This window comes from Plectropomus leopardus, chromosome 12 (assembly GCF_008729295.1).
Source record: "Plectropomus leopardus isolate mb chromosome 12, YSFRI_Pleo_2.0, whole genome shotgun sequence".
Lineage (NCBI taxonomy): Eukaryota > Metazoa > Chordata > Actinopteri > Perciformes > Serranidae > Plectropomus > Plectropomus leopardus.
Window position 1 is genome coordinate 21,174,199 of NC_056474.1, and position 15,255 is coordinate 21,189,453.

General features: G+C 39.2%; 1 protein-coding gene across 1 annotated transcript; it reads left to right on the plus strand.

The window, feature by feature from the left end:
- The first annotated feature begins 11,507 nt into the window (after nt 1-11,507).
- Nucleotides 11,508-13,860, plus strand: rgs5b (regulator of G protein signaling 5b). The gene is made up of 5 exons (XM_042497740.1): nt 11,508-11,772; nt 11,884-11,973; nt 12,077-12,138; nt 12,245-12,408; nt 13,183-13,860. Exons 1-5 carry the CDS (start codon nt 11,729-11,731, stop codon nt 13,357-13,359), a joined length of 537 nt encoding a protein of 178 aa, XP_042353674.1. The 5' UTR covers nt 11,508-11,728; the 3' UTR covers nt 13,360-13,860.
- The last annotated feature ends 1,395 nt before the right edge of the window (nt 13,861-15,255 follow it).

Here is a 15,255-nt window from a genome sequence, read left to right on the forward strand (position 1 = left end):
GGCATCTTGGGCGATCTAATCGCATGTTAAAAGCACTAAAAACCAGCAAAAAGATGCATGTGATACATCCACTAAAACCACATATTATTTATAGTGTAAAGACTCTATGTAAAGATGGACAAAGCATCTCCACTCAGCCCACGGTACAAAAATAAGCCAAAATAATCCAGATATGACCACTGCCATTTAGTGCTGGAGACGTCATTTGGAGCCAAAATCTGTGCAGTAGCAATGTGTTATCAAGTTTCCCCGCCCACGCACTTGTCTAACAAATCAGATGTAGCACTATTGAAGATGAGCACACCAATTGACACACACAGCTGTCCATCATGCCATCAAATCCCCTTTTTAAAGCATCAAATAGCTAATCAATACTAAACTTTTGAGAAAAACAAACACTTAAACATCTGCGGATAACAACCACACGCTACATCATCAACGCAGGACGTGGTAGTTGTTTTGGTTACAGCACGCTGACGCTCTTTAACTGTTTATTTTTGCACAGTTGTATAAAGTGTTACCTGACCATACAACATTTTCGCCTTTGAAAGAAGATGTGTTAAATTTTGCAGACAACAAGGTCTTTAGCTGTACAAACAGAACCACTAACATGACTAGCAAGCGTTCTGCAAAGCTGCAAGTAAAAGTGTGGATGCAATAACTGCACTGGGGGCAATAAAGTTCAGCTGGAGACCTATTATGGACACAGGTGTGAACAGCAATGCATCACGGCTGTCCACTTGTGTTCAGATCATTAAAAAGCAGGTCTAAACAGGCTCTATGAGTACTACTGGCACCGCAATACATTGTACAAAATGTTACTTCCCAATATCCAAACCTTGGTGTGTGTTATTAGTGCTTCTCAACTAATAACAGCCAACAGATCCACTCAAGTCTTCTGGAAACCCAAAGATCAGCCAGGCAGACAGTGAAATGTGGTGATTTCAACTTTAATCAGCAGCCAGTGCAGGAAGAAGCATTGAAAGGTCAGCTTTTATTACTGTTGCTGTCTGCTCGGCTGGAACTTTCTTGGATATTCTGCAGCCAAATAGCGATCAGCTCCAATCAAATACAGCAGGTGTCTGGACCTTTATTTTATTTATTTTCATTTATTATTTACTCTGAGGAGATATTCATGTGGAACACAATATAAGATGCGTCACTGATGCAAAAATAGACGTCAAACTTTATGCTACCTATATTATGAAATAGTTTCCAAGTTTTTGGAACTTCTCTCATTTCCATTTTAATATTCCAAAACATTCCTCTCTTTTGTCACTCCAGGTTCTTATTTCTCATTAGATACCAGCGCGTGTCCAACACTGTGCTGCATAGGAACAATGAGAATCTGACACTCCTCGCGCCCTTTGAGCTTTTGTCTCTGCTATCAGCAACGCTCACAGCTCCGCTTTGTGAAGACGCTGAAGAAACAATCATCCTGCACATTAACTCTCTCTGAACTCCTCCTGGACTCCCTGCAGGCCAGAAACAAGCTGCTGTAGATGCTGCCTAACTAGGGAGCTTCAACATACACAATCTGCCAAGCAGCCAATCTCACTTCTATTCATTTTCCATGAGAAGTGAGCTATTCTCTTTGCAATGCATGCAGGGATCACTTGTGGAGCAGAGCTGGTGCGTCACGTATTGAGACAGGGCAAATGAATGGATCCAGCAGCCCTGTGATTACACAGAATTACAAATAAAACAGGGCACACAAGACGTGTCGTTTTTTATTTGATATTTCCAACATTAAATCTTCATCACACTCTCTCTATGTAGAGTAAAGTAGGTCTAAAGAGACCATGGATGCAAATTTACCAGCAAATGTAATGTTCAGACAGTTTCGTCTTTATTTAATGTTTTCTCAGCCATCTTAACTATCTGGATGGGCCAAACGTGGAGCTCGGAGCTAAAAGAAGACAGTGGACATAAGATGGTTGCCAAGTTTGATTTTCAGCCAGCAGCATGGTGCTCGTGACTGTCAGCACACCACTTTGTTTCAGACTGAAATATCCCAAATGTTCACATCGTGAAACTGGTTCCAAGACCATAAATCCTAGTGACTCCACTAAAGTCATCATGAGGTCAATATTTGTGGATTTGAGTGACATGTCACAAGATTGATTGAAAGTTTGTGATGAATTTCTGTCCACTGTCCCTCACAGGAAATTTAATAAATACAAGAGCGAGAAAAAAAAGTCTGCCACTGACAGCACTATCAAATGCACATCAATTCCAACTGCTATCTGCCCTGCCTCAACGTCCCATTCACAAAAGATGTTTTCTAATGGCATTACAGCCCGAACTTGCCAATAAAGTTTTGCAGCTGAGTGAAATTATCCATGTGGCAAAGTATAAATGTTGCCTTTGTAACAAGAACACAGTAGGCCGAACAAGTGCAGAGCAAAAGTAAAAAAACCTTCATCTGGCTACAGCTACTGCTGCCATGACCAATGGAAAGCCTGGGCGTGATACACACTTCAGTCACCACCAACTCTAAAGATGCTAATAATTACACTGGAACTGCATGGTGCTGTGAGTGTTGATCTTTGTAAACTGGACTGTTTTTGCGTAAGGCTTTGCATAGAAAGGAGTCAATTTTGAGCCCAATCTCTGCATATTATCTCATCTAAACTCATGTAAATTGCAGTGGAGCACTGAGAAGGCATCTTCTTGGCAGTGCAGTTAGGGGTGCAGAATTTTGGTTTATGACTAAATATAGTGCTTTAGGTCTAAGTCCTACAGCACAAAAATGAGTCTTAGCACATCTGGTTACATCGTCTCAAAGTCAATGGGTTTTTTAATGTGTTTTTGGTTTGATGCCTGAAATGAAGTCTGTGGTGACACAAACTTAACAGACTTTCACATTTTGTTCTACAACATAAAATACGTCAGTAAATAATCCATCCATGTGTCTTCAAACAGGCAGCTAGTAACAAGTGGATAAATGAGACTACAGAACATCATTATGCTGAACACGGTTTTACAGCCTCATTGTGGTCAAAACGTAAAAGTCATGCGACCATAGTGTAGTTCATTAATATAACGTTTTGTTTATCTCTGGCGATGGCATTTAGGCTTCAAAAATCCTAAAAGTGGTGTTCATTTGTGAAGATTATTTTGCTGAACAAAATTTGTACGTTAAATAAATGCTAAATTGCTATGAGCTTATTTTCAGCAATAATTAAAAATCTAATGGAGAAAAAAAACAATAGGCTTTTTGATGAGAAAACCAGGGTGACGGCAACTTTCCTACAGAAAAGTGCCAACCCTGCATAACTCTATACCTGCTAAACTAATGACAGTCCCATCAGCCTCATCTCCACTTTGTTTTGTGCTTATGAGCAAATGTTAGCATGCTAACATGCTGCACTAACATGAAAACATGAAAACATCATGTCAGAATTTAGCTCTAAGCACGACTGTGCCTCAGTAGTCTCACAGAGCTGCAATAAGGGAGTAGACTGGCGTCTTGTCCTAATGATCCTTGTTCACAGTTCATTTCTGAGAAGAGCTCAGCCAACCCACTCAAGTGTTGCCAAGCAGGCCGGACTCACACAGATGCTCCTGCCTAGATACTTTCAACAGGCCTATCCCAGAATATTCTTCACCTGTGCCCCAAAAAGCCCCAGTGCCTAAAAGCAGACAAACATTTACTTATGCTTTTGCAATGGAAAAAGAGGGAAAAAACGCACGCTGTTGGTTAAAACTGACATGATGTTGTAGATGTATGCTACAACTGCTCTATTCCTTTAAAGGTAAAGCATCCCATAGCATTGCCTGTTACAGTCCTCTATCCCCTGAAATGAACACATTGACTGTTGGCTTGTGGGACTGAATTAAATAAATGCCAAAACAAATAGGGAAAATACACCGGTGCCCTCATCACACACCGATGTCACATTTCTGTCTTGTCTTCCGGCACCTCATTAACCCTCCGTTCCCACTCACCCTATTGTCTCACAAAGAAGTAATATTGCAGAATAAGAGAAGACACATTAGTGGTGTATAGTGTCCCTGATTATTTCCCATGAAACAGCTTTTTTTCTTGCCTGCTTGCTGGATTTCTGGCAATGTACCCAATTAGCCGTGTGTCTACCAACGTCCTGCTGGTGCATCACTCGCCTTGCTGCGGGCGCATTTGTTTCAGTGCGAGCGAGTGCAAACTTATTAGCTTCCTGCAGAGTATTCTTTGGAAAATATTTAACCACTTTTTTTCTAGCTCACCTCTGTAATTATTCCAAGAAGAAAGAAAACGTCTCACCAAACGTGTTCACAGTGTGATGGAAGATACTGTGTGTAATCATGGAGGAGGATACGGTTCTAATTAGGCTTCACAATAGCTGATGTAAGTATGAATCTGTCCGCATGCTACGATTCCTTTTCTCTGGATTACAAGGGCAAACTCGTGCAGCTTGAAAGCAGATGGGTGAAAAACAACTCATGCATTATAAAAGCCAGTGTGTCAGAATTAAAAATACATTCAGCTTTAGTAGCTGGCAGGTACAGAAAGCTACTGGGACAGATGGGTGTAATCCAGAGGTACTGTATATTCTTTTTCATGTGCTGTCATTGATATTCCACTGCAGCTTTGGCTAGTTAACATTGATTTCTCATCCTCGCTGCTGCATCTCCAGATGTTAGATGGCCAGCTGACATTTGATAACACACAGATAGGATCATGTGCACCACTGGTGGCCACTGGCAGGGCTTCGTAGTTGGGATGCATTAGGTAAGCCTCCACCTGCTCTGTCAGATAGCTAGCTGAGTGAATATGCAAATCATGGCTTCGGTGTCCGCTGGCAGATGGTGCCACTCGAACTGTATCTGCAGCCTGAATACTGCACAACGCAGAAAATGGATGCTGTCTAAAGCAGACTTGCCAACCATTACACCTATAAAAGGGAAAGTTTTAAAACCAAAGCAATGGGTCCAACCCTCAGAAAAATGTGAGGCTCAGAGACTTTTTTTTTTCCTTCATTACTGTTATTCTGAGAGGTTTCTTTTTCTCCAAAACATCTGGACTCTGATGAAAAACCAGTAAAAACACTGAACTAAGCAGTTTCATGTTATGAATCACTGTTTCTTTGATGGTTGTCGGCATGTAAGGCACGGGCCGCTCACCACATGCTAATGTGTGCACACCTTTTTTCTCTAATAACTTAAGATTCAGCCGTTCAGGAGGTTTTTAGCCAAACTATCTACAGAGGTCTTTTCCTCTCCAAAATATGCGAACTCAGTGATTTAAATAGATGAAGCAAATCAATGTTAACAAAAAAAAATGTTTGTTTTTCTTCCAAGGGGGGAGAAAGGCCTGAATAGTGCCACAAACAGGTTGTGATAATGAAAAGGAATAAAAGGTGTGATTTTTTTTTTTCCCCAAAAAATCTAGAAACATCAAGACCTGACCCAATAATTTCCCATTGTTTATCTTGCTCTCTTTTATGAATTTAAATTATGCTGCCAACTTGTTCAAAAAATAAAATCTGAACATGTGAGCTTTACAGGGAGTAGACGTGGTGAAAGAAGAGGAAACAGTCCTGTTTTTGGAAGCCCTCCAGATAAAGGCCGGGGTCATGTCGGCTGGGAAATGGACAGACTATCTGGGAATTCCATGCTGCTGTGTACTTCCCGCACTCGAGACCCTTCCAGAAAGCCAGCTATGACTGTCTGAAAGTCACCACAGCAGGAAGCTGTGTCAGTCCCCACTGCATCAAGATAATGACTATTATGCAACAAAGTTTTAATTTTCAAATTAACAAGAATCGTGTGACATTAATCAGCTTAAGACTGGGTTAAATTCTTCAAGTATCGTAGTCAGTGCAGTCATTGGTGAACATCTTGATTCAGTGAGGTTTTATAATTCTTAATAGATTTGTCCTATCAAGGCTGGATCAAGTAGATGCTTTTTGGCGTTTTTGGCGCTTTTGGGCTGATGTTTTCCCGCACACACTCCTCTCTGTGCTTGAGCTTCAGACGTCACTTCTGTAAACACAGCCTGCTTCACTCTGTTCGTGTCTGCATTAAATGGGCAAAAAGTGAAAAGTTCAGCAGCAATGAAAAAAATGACTCTGAACCGGTCACGGGCAAGAAAGAACTAGTTGTAAGATTTCACATTCACCATGAAAAAGATATTTATGAATCTAAATTTACTCTAAAAGTTTAACAACGGGACGTCTGTGTTGCAACAGAATGAGGAGGCACTTGTTAAGAATTAATTCACCTTAATTTTGCAAATAAAACAAAAATGTTTGGTTGTCTTGACAATAGAATATGGCAGTTGCGTTTTTGTTACAGGTGTAATAATGGATATATTAAAGGGGAAAACCAAAAGTCAACTTTAAGTTATTTTAAGTTACGGAAGTACGTAATGTCTTGATGTCACGACAGCCAAATTATATCACATGACGACTCACAACCATGATTTTATTTCTAAAAGGGGCACTAATTCGTAACATATGCAGGGTAAAACTTTTCTTAAGATGTCATATGAATTGTTGAATGAGGATATGTTGAACCACTGCATGTCATGATGAGACAATACCTTACAAATATCTAGACTTATCTAAATTATACTGCATCATTCTTCTATTAGAAATGGAAAAGGCTTGAAAATCTTACCAAATTTAACTTGATTAAACAATTTTCTTCAAAAGAAAAACTCATGTCTGGGCCAAATCTGTATAAAAAAAGAATGATGAGGAGCAAAGCAAGGCCAGGATATTAAATGTCGGGTTTATGTTGTTCAAATGACCCAGTTTTTGGACAACATATGACCTAAATGTTCATAATGTGAAGAGCGTGATCACACTGTGTGCTGTTGAGACTTCTTTGTGCCATCTTCCACAGACCTAAGAATACATGTAACATCTGAATGTGTGAGTGTGACAGTGTGGCTGCAGTAGCCTATCTTTCTTACTCATGCTTTTGTTGACTAACCCAGATAACATCTAGATCAATAATGACAACACAGTAAAAGTGGTCAGTCAGGCTGGAGGTGTATCTGTGTCAAGGGACACAATAAGTTAAGAGCGCTCATCAGGATCCTGTTCTGTTGTTGGATAATGCAGTGTAACCATGTTGTTGGATAACAGAATTTTTGGTGATATAACAGCAATTATGTTATTACCTGTGCAGGAGTCACCAAAGTAAATGTCACATCTTTGGCAGATAGTCGGTATTAATAGAAAGTGTGTCAGCAGCACAACAACAGCAACAGAAACAATTGCAATAGAATGAGAGACAACAAGACAAGTACTTTTCGATTCAGCAGTATTGCCATATAAATGCAAATGTCAGCAACCTATATTGTGAAAATTGAATCTCACAATGGTATTTAATAGCTGCAATTATCAAACATCTGTTAATGGAGAGCACACCTGTGACAAAGACGAGAATAAAATGCTGCAAAAAAACATGCCCGGATCATTTTCTGTATGTTATAAATCGTATGATTTGAGTAGCAACTACAAAATACAAAACATGTTTACGAGATGTCAAGTGTCTCAAAGACAGAAGGATCCATGAGAGGAACATGTTCGAGACACGGGGTCCCGGCAAACACTGACCAAAGAGAGAAAATAGAACATCCGCTCTTCACGCTCTGAACTTCACCCTACTCACCATGCCGAGAGTCGTAATATTGTGAATCCGAACAGCCCACAGTGGCTGATACTTTTCTTCTAGTGAAATCTTTTAGATGACCTTTTATAAGACTTATTTGGGTATGTGAATTATGGAAAAATTCATTTTAAGCTTTGCTGCTTCCCTTCTTTTTTGATGTGAAATAACCACGCAGCGCAATGTTGATATATACCATAAATGAGTACATACAAAAAGCAAAACGAAGGTTAAGAATAACATTCCAAAAAAATTCTAAATGACAAATTTGTCCCTTTTCAAAATAATAATCACTGTCAAAACCCTACAGTAAAATTCATACTCCCACTGCACCCTCTGTGTTTTCCACTGGTTGAAAAGTCATTCTGGTCACCGAAGCTCAGACAAAACCAAAACAAAGTCCTATCACAAGCTGAGATTTTGACAGGAAAATCTCTCCTCAATACAGTTGTACAGTGTTGCATCATCTCAGCAAAGCCATCACTAAGTCAGCATCTCTAACGTTACTCAAAAAAGTAAAAAGATACAAAGAACTATCCCTTTTGCTGGTTGCAGATCTACATAAATATAAAGTCCTTGATTCCATACAGCTTCAGCTATGTGAAGTCAGTATTTCTTTTTTTAAATTATAGAAATCTTAACAGTATAATCACATCCACACCAGTATAACATGTATGTCCCCGTTACATATGATATGCCGTTTATTGACAAGTTGCTATCGCGTCAACAACATTGATCAAGTATCACAACTATAGTGTAACCCAGATTTACTAAGTATGGTTTAGCCGTAGCTGTCACTATTTCAGTGTGTTTTCATTTCATTAAAGTTATTTTTAACATTTTGGTCATCAAAAAAATTCTTATTCAGCCTTCGGTTCTATTGAAAGACCCTCTAAGTAGTTGAATATTCCATTTTCCAGCAACTAGCATTAGGGTTATCTCAACCATCTCATTCAAATATGGTCACTACTGCCTCCATATCCATGATGGCGACTGTCAAAATGCCAAATTCTGGAATTCAAAACCCAATGAGTGACGTCTCAGCGGCTACATCCACTATTCACAGTCAATGGATACACCGTCCAGCATTTAACTTAATGTAGATCATTTAAACCTGCAAGGGTTTTAAATATATAATATAAAAAAATATTATAATAGAGCCTTAATAATGTTTGGTTAAGATACAGAACAGAACAGGGAATTGGTGCAGTGAAGTATAGTCACATCATTTTTGCCTTTTAGGAATAAAGGATTACTGTAATTTAGGCTAAATAATCTATGTATATTTACAGCAATAAAAGATGTCCAATAAATACAATAAAAGTCAATGATATTTCACATAATTTCAAATACTGACTAATGCATAAATTTCACTACTTTTAAAGATAATTTTGAGCAATTTTCAGGATTTTTTGAGACAGATATGAAAGGGGAGGACCCGCAGTAAAGGGCCTGGGGCCCAAATCAAAGCTGGGCCGCTATGGTAAGGAGTCAGCCTCAGTGTTACTCATCCTACACAGCAGAGCTACCAGGGCACCCCATGCTGTGCAATTTTTTAAATTTTTGTTCGTACTATTTGATAAAAATTAATTTTATTTTGAAATGCAATAAGGATAAAAACTAATAGAGGATTATATATAATGGTTCTGCTATGGCGAACTCAATGTTCAATGTGTGATGTTTTACGGTACCTAATTGAATATAAAGATGTTTTGTGTTAGAGTTTGAAGCGCTGCTGTCAAATTGGGCCCTAGCAATGGAAAATGACTGTTATTCCAGGACTTTCTATGACTGTATCAATGCAAAAAAAAAAAAAAAATCTTCTTCTCCATACTGGCAATGCTGGGTTGGAACTTATTCATATTTTGCCCTGAGCAACACATCACACCTTTAAACGTGAAGAAGTTTCAAAAAGTTTTCATCCTTTTCTACCTTTCCACTTGAAGCCAAGTTAACAGCACTTACAATACAAAAATGATGGATTACTAGCTCCACTCAGCTGGATGCCCCATTTTTTAGCCTTTTCCTCATTGAGAGTTCATTTCTCTCTGTTCTTTCTCCTGTAAGACTGTGTTTCCACAGCAGAATCAGGGGAGAAACTCATTATTTCAGGCTGACATGATCTGACGGTGACACCCAGAGCACAAAGCAGCCAGTTAGACGGAAGTATTGTCCAGGGCAGCCGGCAGAGGAAGCTGGCTCAGACACTTGATTTTCCTTTTCCTGAATATTTTCCTGTGAACTAATTGAGAAATACCATATCAGCAGACTCTACTATTATCTGGCTCTCTGTCCAGTCTTAATATAGATTCTCTTATCCAATAAACAATAGTTTTCCTGATCCCGGGGCTATACATAGACACAATTACAGTACAGTACCTTTGCTTAATCACACCTTAAAAGAAAACAGACAGGCAGGAATGTAAGCTATGATACGAAACATATGATATAAATACTTTTTTGTTACTGTACCTGTGAGGACCTTGATTCTGCTATTCTCTCCGTTGAGGAACACATTGAAGATAATGAGGTCAATAAAGAAGTAAGATGGTACTTTTGGGCCCACAGAATAATTGTTTGGCAATAAATGTTATTATTATGTTGAGTGGGCTGTTTGGGGAAATCTAATGAATAGTTTATGTTTATTTGTATTTTGTAGTACTGTAATCATTTCCCACTGTGCTTCATTTTTCTTTCATTTTAATGCCATTTTCAGTTTTAATGGTGTCCTAATTTTCTGCTGTTTCGTCTCGTAATGAACTTTGTAAACTCAAGTAAAAAAAAAAAAAAAAAAAACACCTTTAAAATCTTCTGTATAAAACAACAAGAATGCATGACTACACAAGCAGTATTTAAAGCTTGTATATATTTATAATAATTATAATTATAGTTTTTTTTCAGGATTCTGATTGATTCTGAAAGCATTACGTTTTTGGCCACAGGGTTTACTTTTATGTACATAGAATGACGCATTTGTATCGACAAATACAGGGAGCGGAGATCAGCATGTTGCATTACCATGTTTCTAGAGCCCACAACTGACAAATAACCACTGGCTCTAGATAGGGCCATACACTTTTTTTATCTTTGAGCATCAAAAAAACATCAAAATGCTTTATTCAGTGTTTTTACCAGTTTAAGTCACCTGGTCGATTTGTTTTGGAGAGAAAGATATCTCTGCAGACGTTTCAGCTCCCAGTAAAAACCTCCTTAACAATGAACACTGAGGGAATGCTAACTGTGACAAGTTTCAACTGGTTTTAATCTGTACTCTTCCCCACTAGATGCCACCCAATCTCCTTAAATCTTACATGGTGAGCTGTTACAATAAATAATTGATTTTAAGTTTGGATTAGCAGAAAAATCAATAATCACAAAGCTGAAAACAAGGCTGTTTCTCCGGGCTCGTGAAAAGCTGTTTTGTATATACATGGCTTTCATAAGAAAATTAAAATATCCTTGAATGGTAATAGTTTTTATTGTTATTTTTAGGACCTGATTACAGTCAAGATCGGCCAAAGTACTCATTTTGGAATTTACAGACAGTCTCACTGTGAAGCCATTTAGATACAAGGGCTTGTTGACCCCAGTCATGAGACCAAACCTATTTTCTGTTGAGGCAGGAACTGTCAAAACGTCCTTACTTTAGGGGATTTTTCTGTCCTTGTGAGAACACCTCGTTCTCCTCACAACTACTGAAATATATTGTCACACACAAACACTCCCCATAACCCCCCCCCACACACACACACACATACAGACACACTCACACACACCCTGACTGAGCACAAAGACATTTAAGAGCTGTGAAGTAATGCAGCCACCGTAGCGATCACACACGTTGTTCAGTCAGTGAGGAAGTAGCCTGGAGGAAAATCAGTGTCGAGGAGTCTCCTCATCCTCACACACGTCTCGTTTCATTGGCTGAGAGGGGTGATGTCACAGAGTGGACTTCCCTATAAAAAGTCGGTCTCCCACACAGACAGCAGACCAGCTGAGAGCTCACTCACTTCCACCAACGAAGACAGCTCTGTGAGACACTACATACTTTACACACAACTGTGAAACCTTTGGGAATATCTACCAGTGAGCAGGAAAACATCTCACCATGTGCAGAGCACTTGAATCGCTGCCTGTCACCTGCCTGGAGAGGTGAGTTTCTCTTTTGAAGGAAATTCAGTTATTCCAGTACTTCTTAAATATGACAGGTGGATTTAAATATTCAGTCTTTTGCTAACATGTTCTCTTCCTTTATCTTCACAGGGCAAAGGAGCTCAAAGCTTTGTTTGGAAGTTTGCTCCAAAAGTCAGATCACAGTATCACCTGCCAGTCAAAGAAAAATGACAAACTGAGGTAAATTCAAATTCTCTCTCTTTAAACATGTCAGCCACATTAAAGTGGATTGCTTATATTTTTTTAGAACTTCCTCTGATGATATGCCATTCTGTTTCTGCAGGATTAATATCAACGAGCCTTTGAAATGGAAGGAGTCTTTTGAGAAACTTTTGTCCAGTCAAAGTAAGTGTGATCCTCCACATCACAAATGTTTCAGTCATCCCAGATGTTTTGAAATTAGATCCAGATGTTAACCTACATTTCTCTTTCGTCTCTTCCCTGTTTTCAGATGGACTGTGCCTGTTCAGAGCCTTCCTGGTCTCTGAGTTCAGTGAGGAAAACATTGCCTTCTACCTGGCTTGTGAAGACTACCGGGCAACAAAACCCTCAAAACTGGCCGCCAAAGCCAAGAACATTTACGACGAGTTCATCGGCTGTGATGCACCACGAGAGGTAAATATAAAATAGCCTCAATAAAAAGTTAAGGCTGGGTATCATAATAGGAAATTACAATGAAAGTACCAATAGAAATATCATTTGAGTGATACTGATGCCAGTAAACTACTTTATTTGAGAGCGTTTTTTTTACGCTTCATTAAACATCCACCATGTGAATAGAGCGGCATGTAATACTGCCAAACTTTCTAACATTTTGGTAGCATTTCAGCTGAGTCCATTCATATTTCCAAAAACAGTACTATTTTTGAATCCCCTTTTACGAGCCGTCAGATTCTGTCTGAGAATGTGAATTGAGCTGCTGGTTTTGCTCTGATACACTCCAAAAAGTGCCACAGAGGAGTAGCATATTTAGTAATCTTAGCACTATTCTGGTAGAATTGAACATTGTGACCAGCTGAATTATTCCCCAGGTGTTGTTTTGGTGAGCATAGTCCCTAAATGTACGTGGAGATGCAGTAAATGGGATTCAAATTGCAATTTTTTTCTTCTGGGGACGGACCCCCACACTGATCTCATGCCAACTTTAAATACACTACACTTTAGGTGATTGGCTGCAAGCAAAACCATACAAATAGTTTTTTTTTCTAGATCTCTGTTCAAAAAAAAGTTTCAATACAATTTGGTACAGAGTTCTTTTGGTTCATACTTTAAAGGTATTGAGTACCCAGCCCTATAGACAATTTAGGATGCTCTTTCCCTGTTCTTGCTTCACATATCTTGCTCTGAAGTGCAGAGAATCACCTCTCCTCCTCCTCTGCTCCCGCACAGGTAAATCTCGACCATGTGACCAAAGCCATCACAAAGGAGAACTTGGAGCAACCCAGCGAGACCTGTTTCAATCTGGCTCAAGCCAAAATCTACACCCTGATGGAGAAAGACTGCTACCCTCGCTTCCTCAAGTCCTCCACATACCTGGAGCTCTGCAGAAAGGCCAAGACAGGCTAACAAACTCTATTTAAAAAACTGACGTAAAGGGACATAAGCTTACTGACGCACAGCGGAGACTGGAAAGGTTCACACGGAACAAATACCTCAGTCCAAGGAGACTCGGGCCAAGTTGCCAAGTCATTTTTGAGGCAGAAGGCTGCATACAGATCAGTGTCAGAGCTGGAAGCTGAAGGACACGTGAAGCTGTGAGAAGACACAGACTAAGCTGCAGGCGAAGTCTGCCTCTGAAAGAGATTCATGTAATGTACATACAGGGCTGCATGAACAGCAGCCAAAGTGGTATGAATTTTAAAATGCAGATAGACAGAAATGAGTTGCTTTAACACAACAAATCTACCACTCGGAGAGACTAATAAGCATTACTGTTTATTTATTATTATTATTTATTTAAAGTATTTTTATTATGTGGTGAAAAGAATCTGTTTTTCATATGTGTTTTTATCTGAAGTACTGTATGTAAAAATATAAGCATTGAATAAAAGATTTCCAGAGACAAAAGATTAGTGTTTTGTGCTGTGGAAAATTCACACACACAGAGGGTGGATGTGGTTAGTGAGGTCAGAAAAACTGTAGGAGGAAGGAAGACGAAGGCTTGCTCATGTGTGCTGTTATAGCTGCTAACTAATCTGCGGCCTCAGTGGTTAGACTTCACACATGGGTGAGTGGATGACTCCTTTTTTCTGGAGTTACGCTGAATGGAAGATATGAAGTGAGTGTGTGTGTGAGAGTGTATGGCGTATTATAGGAGGTACTGAATTAAGACAAGTCTGACATCTTTATTAATCAGCAGAGGGGAAACTGGTTTGGTCACCCAGCAACAAACAAGAGATACTAGTTAGACATGTCACAATAGACAATATATTAAACTATGGTAATCAAACACAAACTCATTTCTAAAAAAAAAAAAAAAATGGTATAAACACAAGAATAGTTTCAAAGAGTTTCAGATTTTGCAAAACACACTTATTCATTTTTTTGCCAGGAGTTAGATGAGAAGAATGATACCTCTTTCAAACATGAAGAGTTAAAAAGTCCAACTCTAATGATTTTAAAGAAACTTTTCTGTAACTAGACCTTTCCAAACTTCCAGACTTACCAAAACATTGCATTAAAATCACTATCTTTGCACGTTAGACATTGTGCGGGAGTTTTGTTTTTTTTTGTAAATTGCATTCTGCTCATCCTTCTCATACACAGCTGTTTGGAAATAGCTGTGTTAAGTATTCTTTTGTTTTGAAGTGAGCATACATCTACTTTTTCTAATACTAATTTTTAAATACCATCTCTGGTCTTGCTAAAACTGCCAGTCATAGAGATTATAAAATATCAGTGTTATTTTGACCATCTCTGGTCAAATTTTGCGCATTCATGCCCAACTGTTAGTTAGTAGATGGAGATGAAATGCTGCCCCCTATTAGTTTGGAGCAATGTGTCCAGGTACTACACATTGTGCCTCTAAGTCAGGGGAGAGGTACCACACTGTTAAATATTGTTTGTCTGTCAAAAAAAGAAAAGAAAAAAACAAGATAACTTTGCCAGGAAGCATCTGAGTGTGATGGCCAGTTGCCATGGAGACAGCACCTACCTACTAACCACCTCCACAAGCAGGTTTGTTTACTACCTTAGCTGCCACACACAGCCTGTGACTCACAGCAGCCTTACCCTCTTTTCTATAAATCCGTCCCTCCATTCTCCTGCTGTCCATCATCTCTTCACTCCTCCTACGCTCTCCTACTGCAACAGCCGACTCCTGTACAAACACTCGGCTCCTCAAGAGGCGAGGGCAAAGTCATTAGCACCGCTCTCACACTCTCCACGAAAATGACAGAGGCTGTACTCCCACTCTATCCCTCCTTCTCTCTGGCATTTTTTGACCCAGTAGTTTAATGAGGC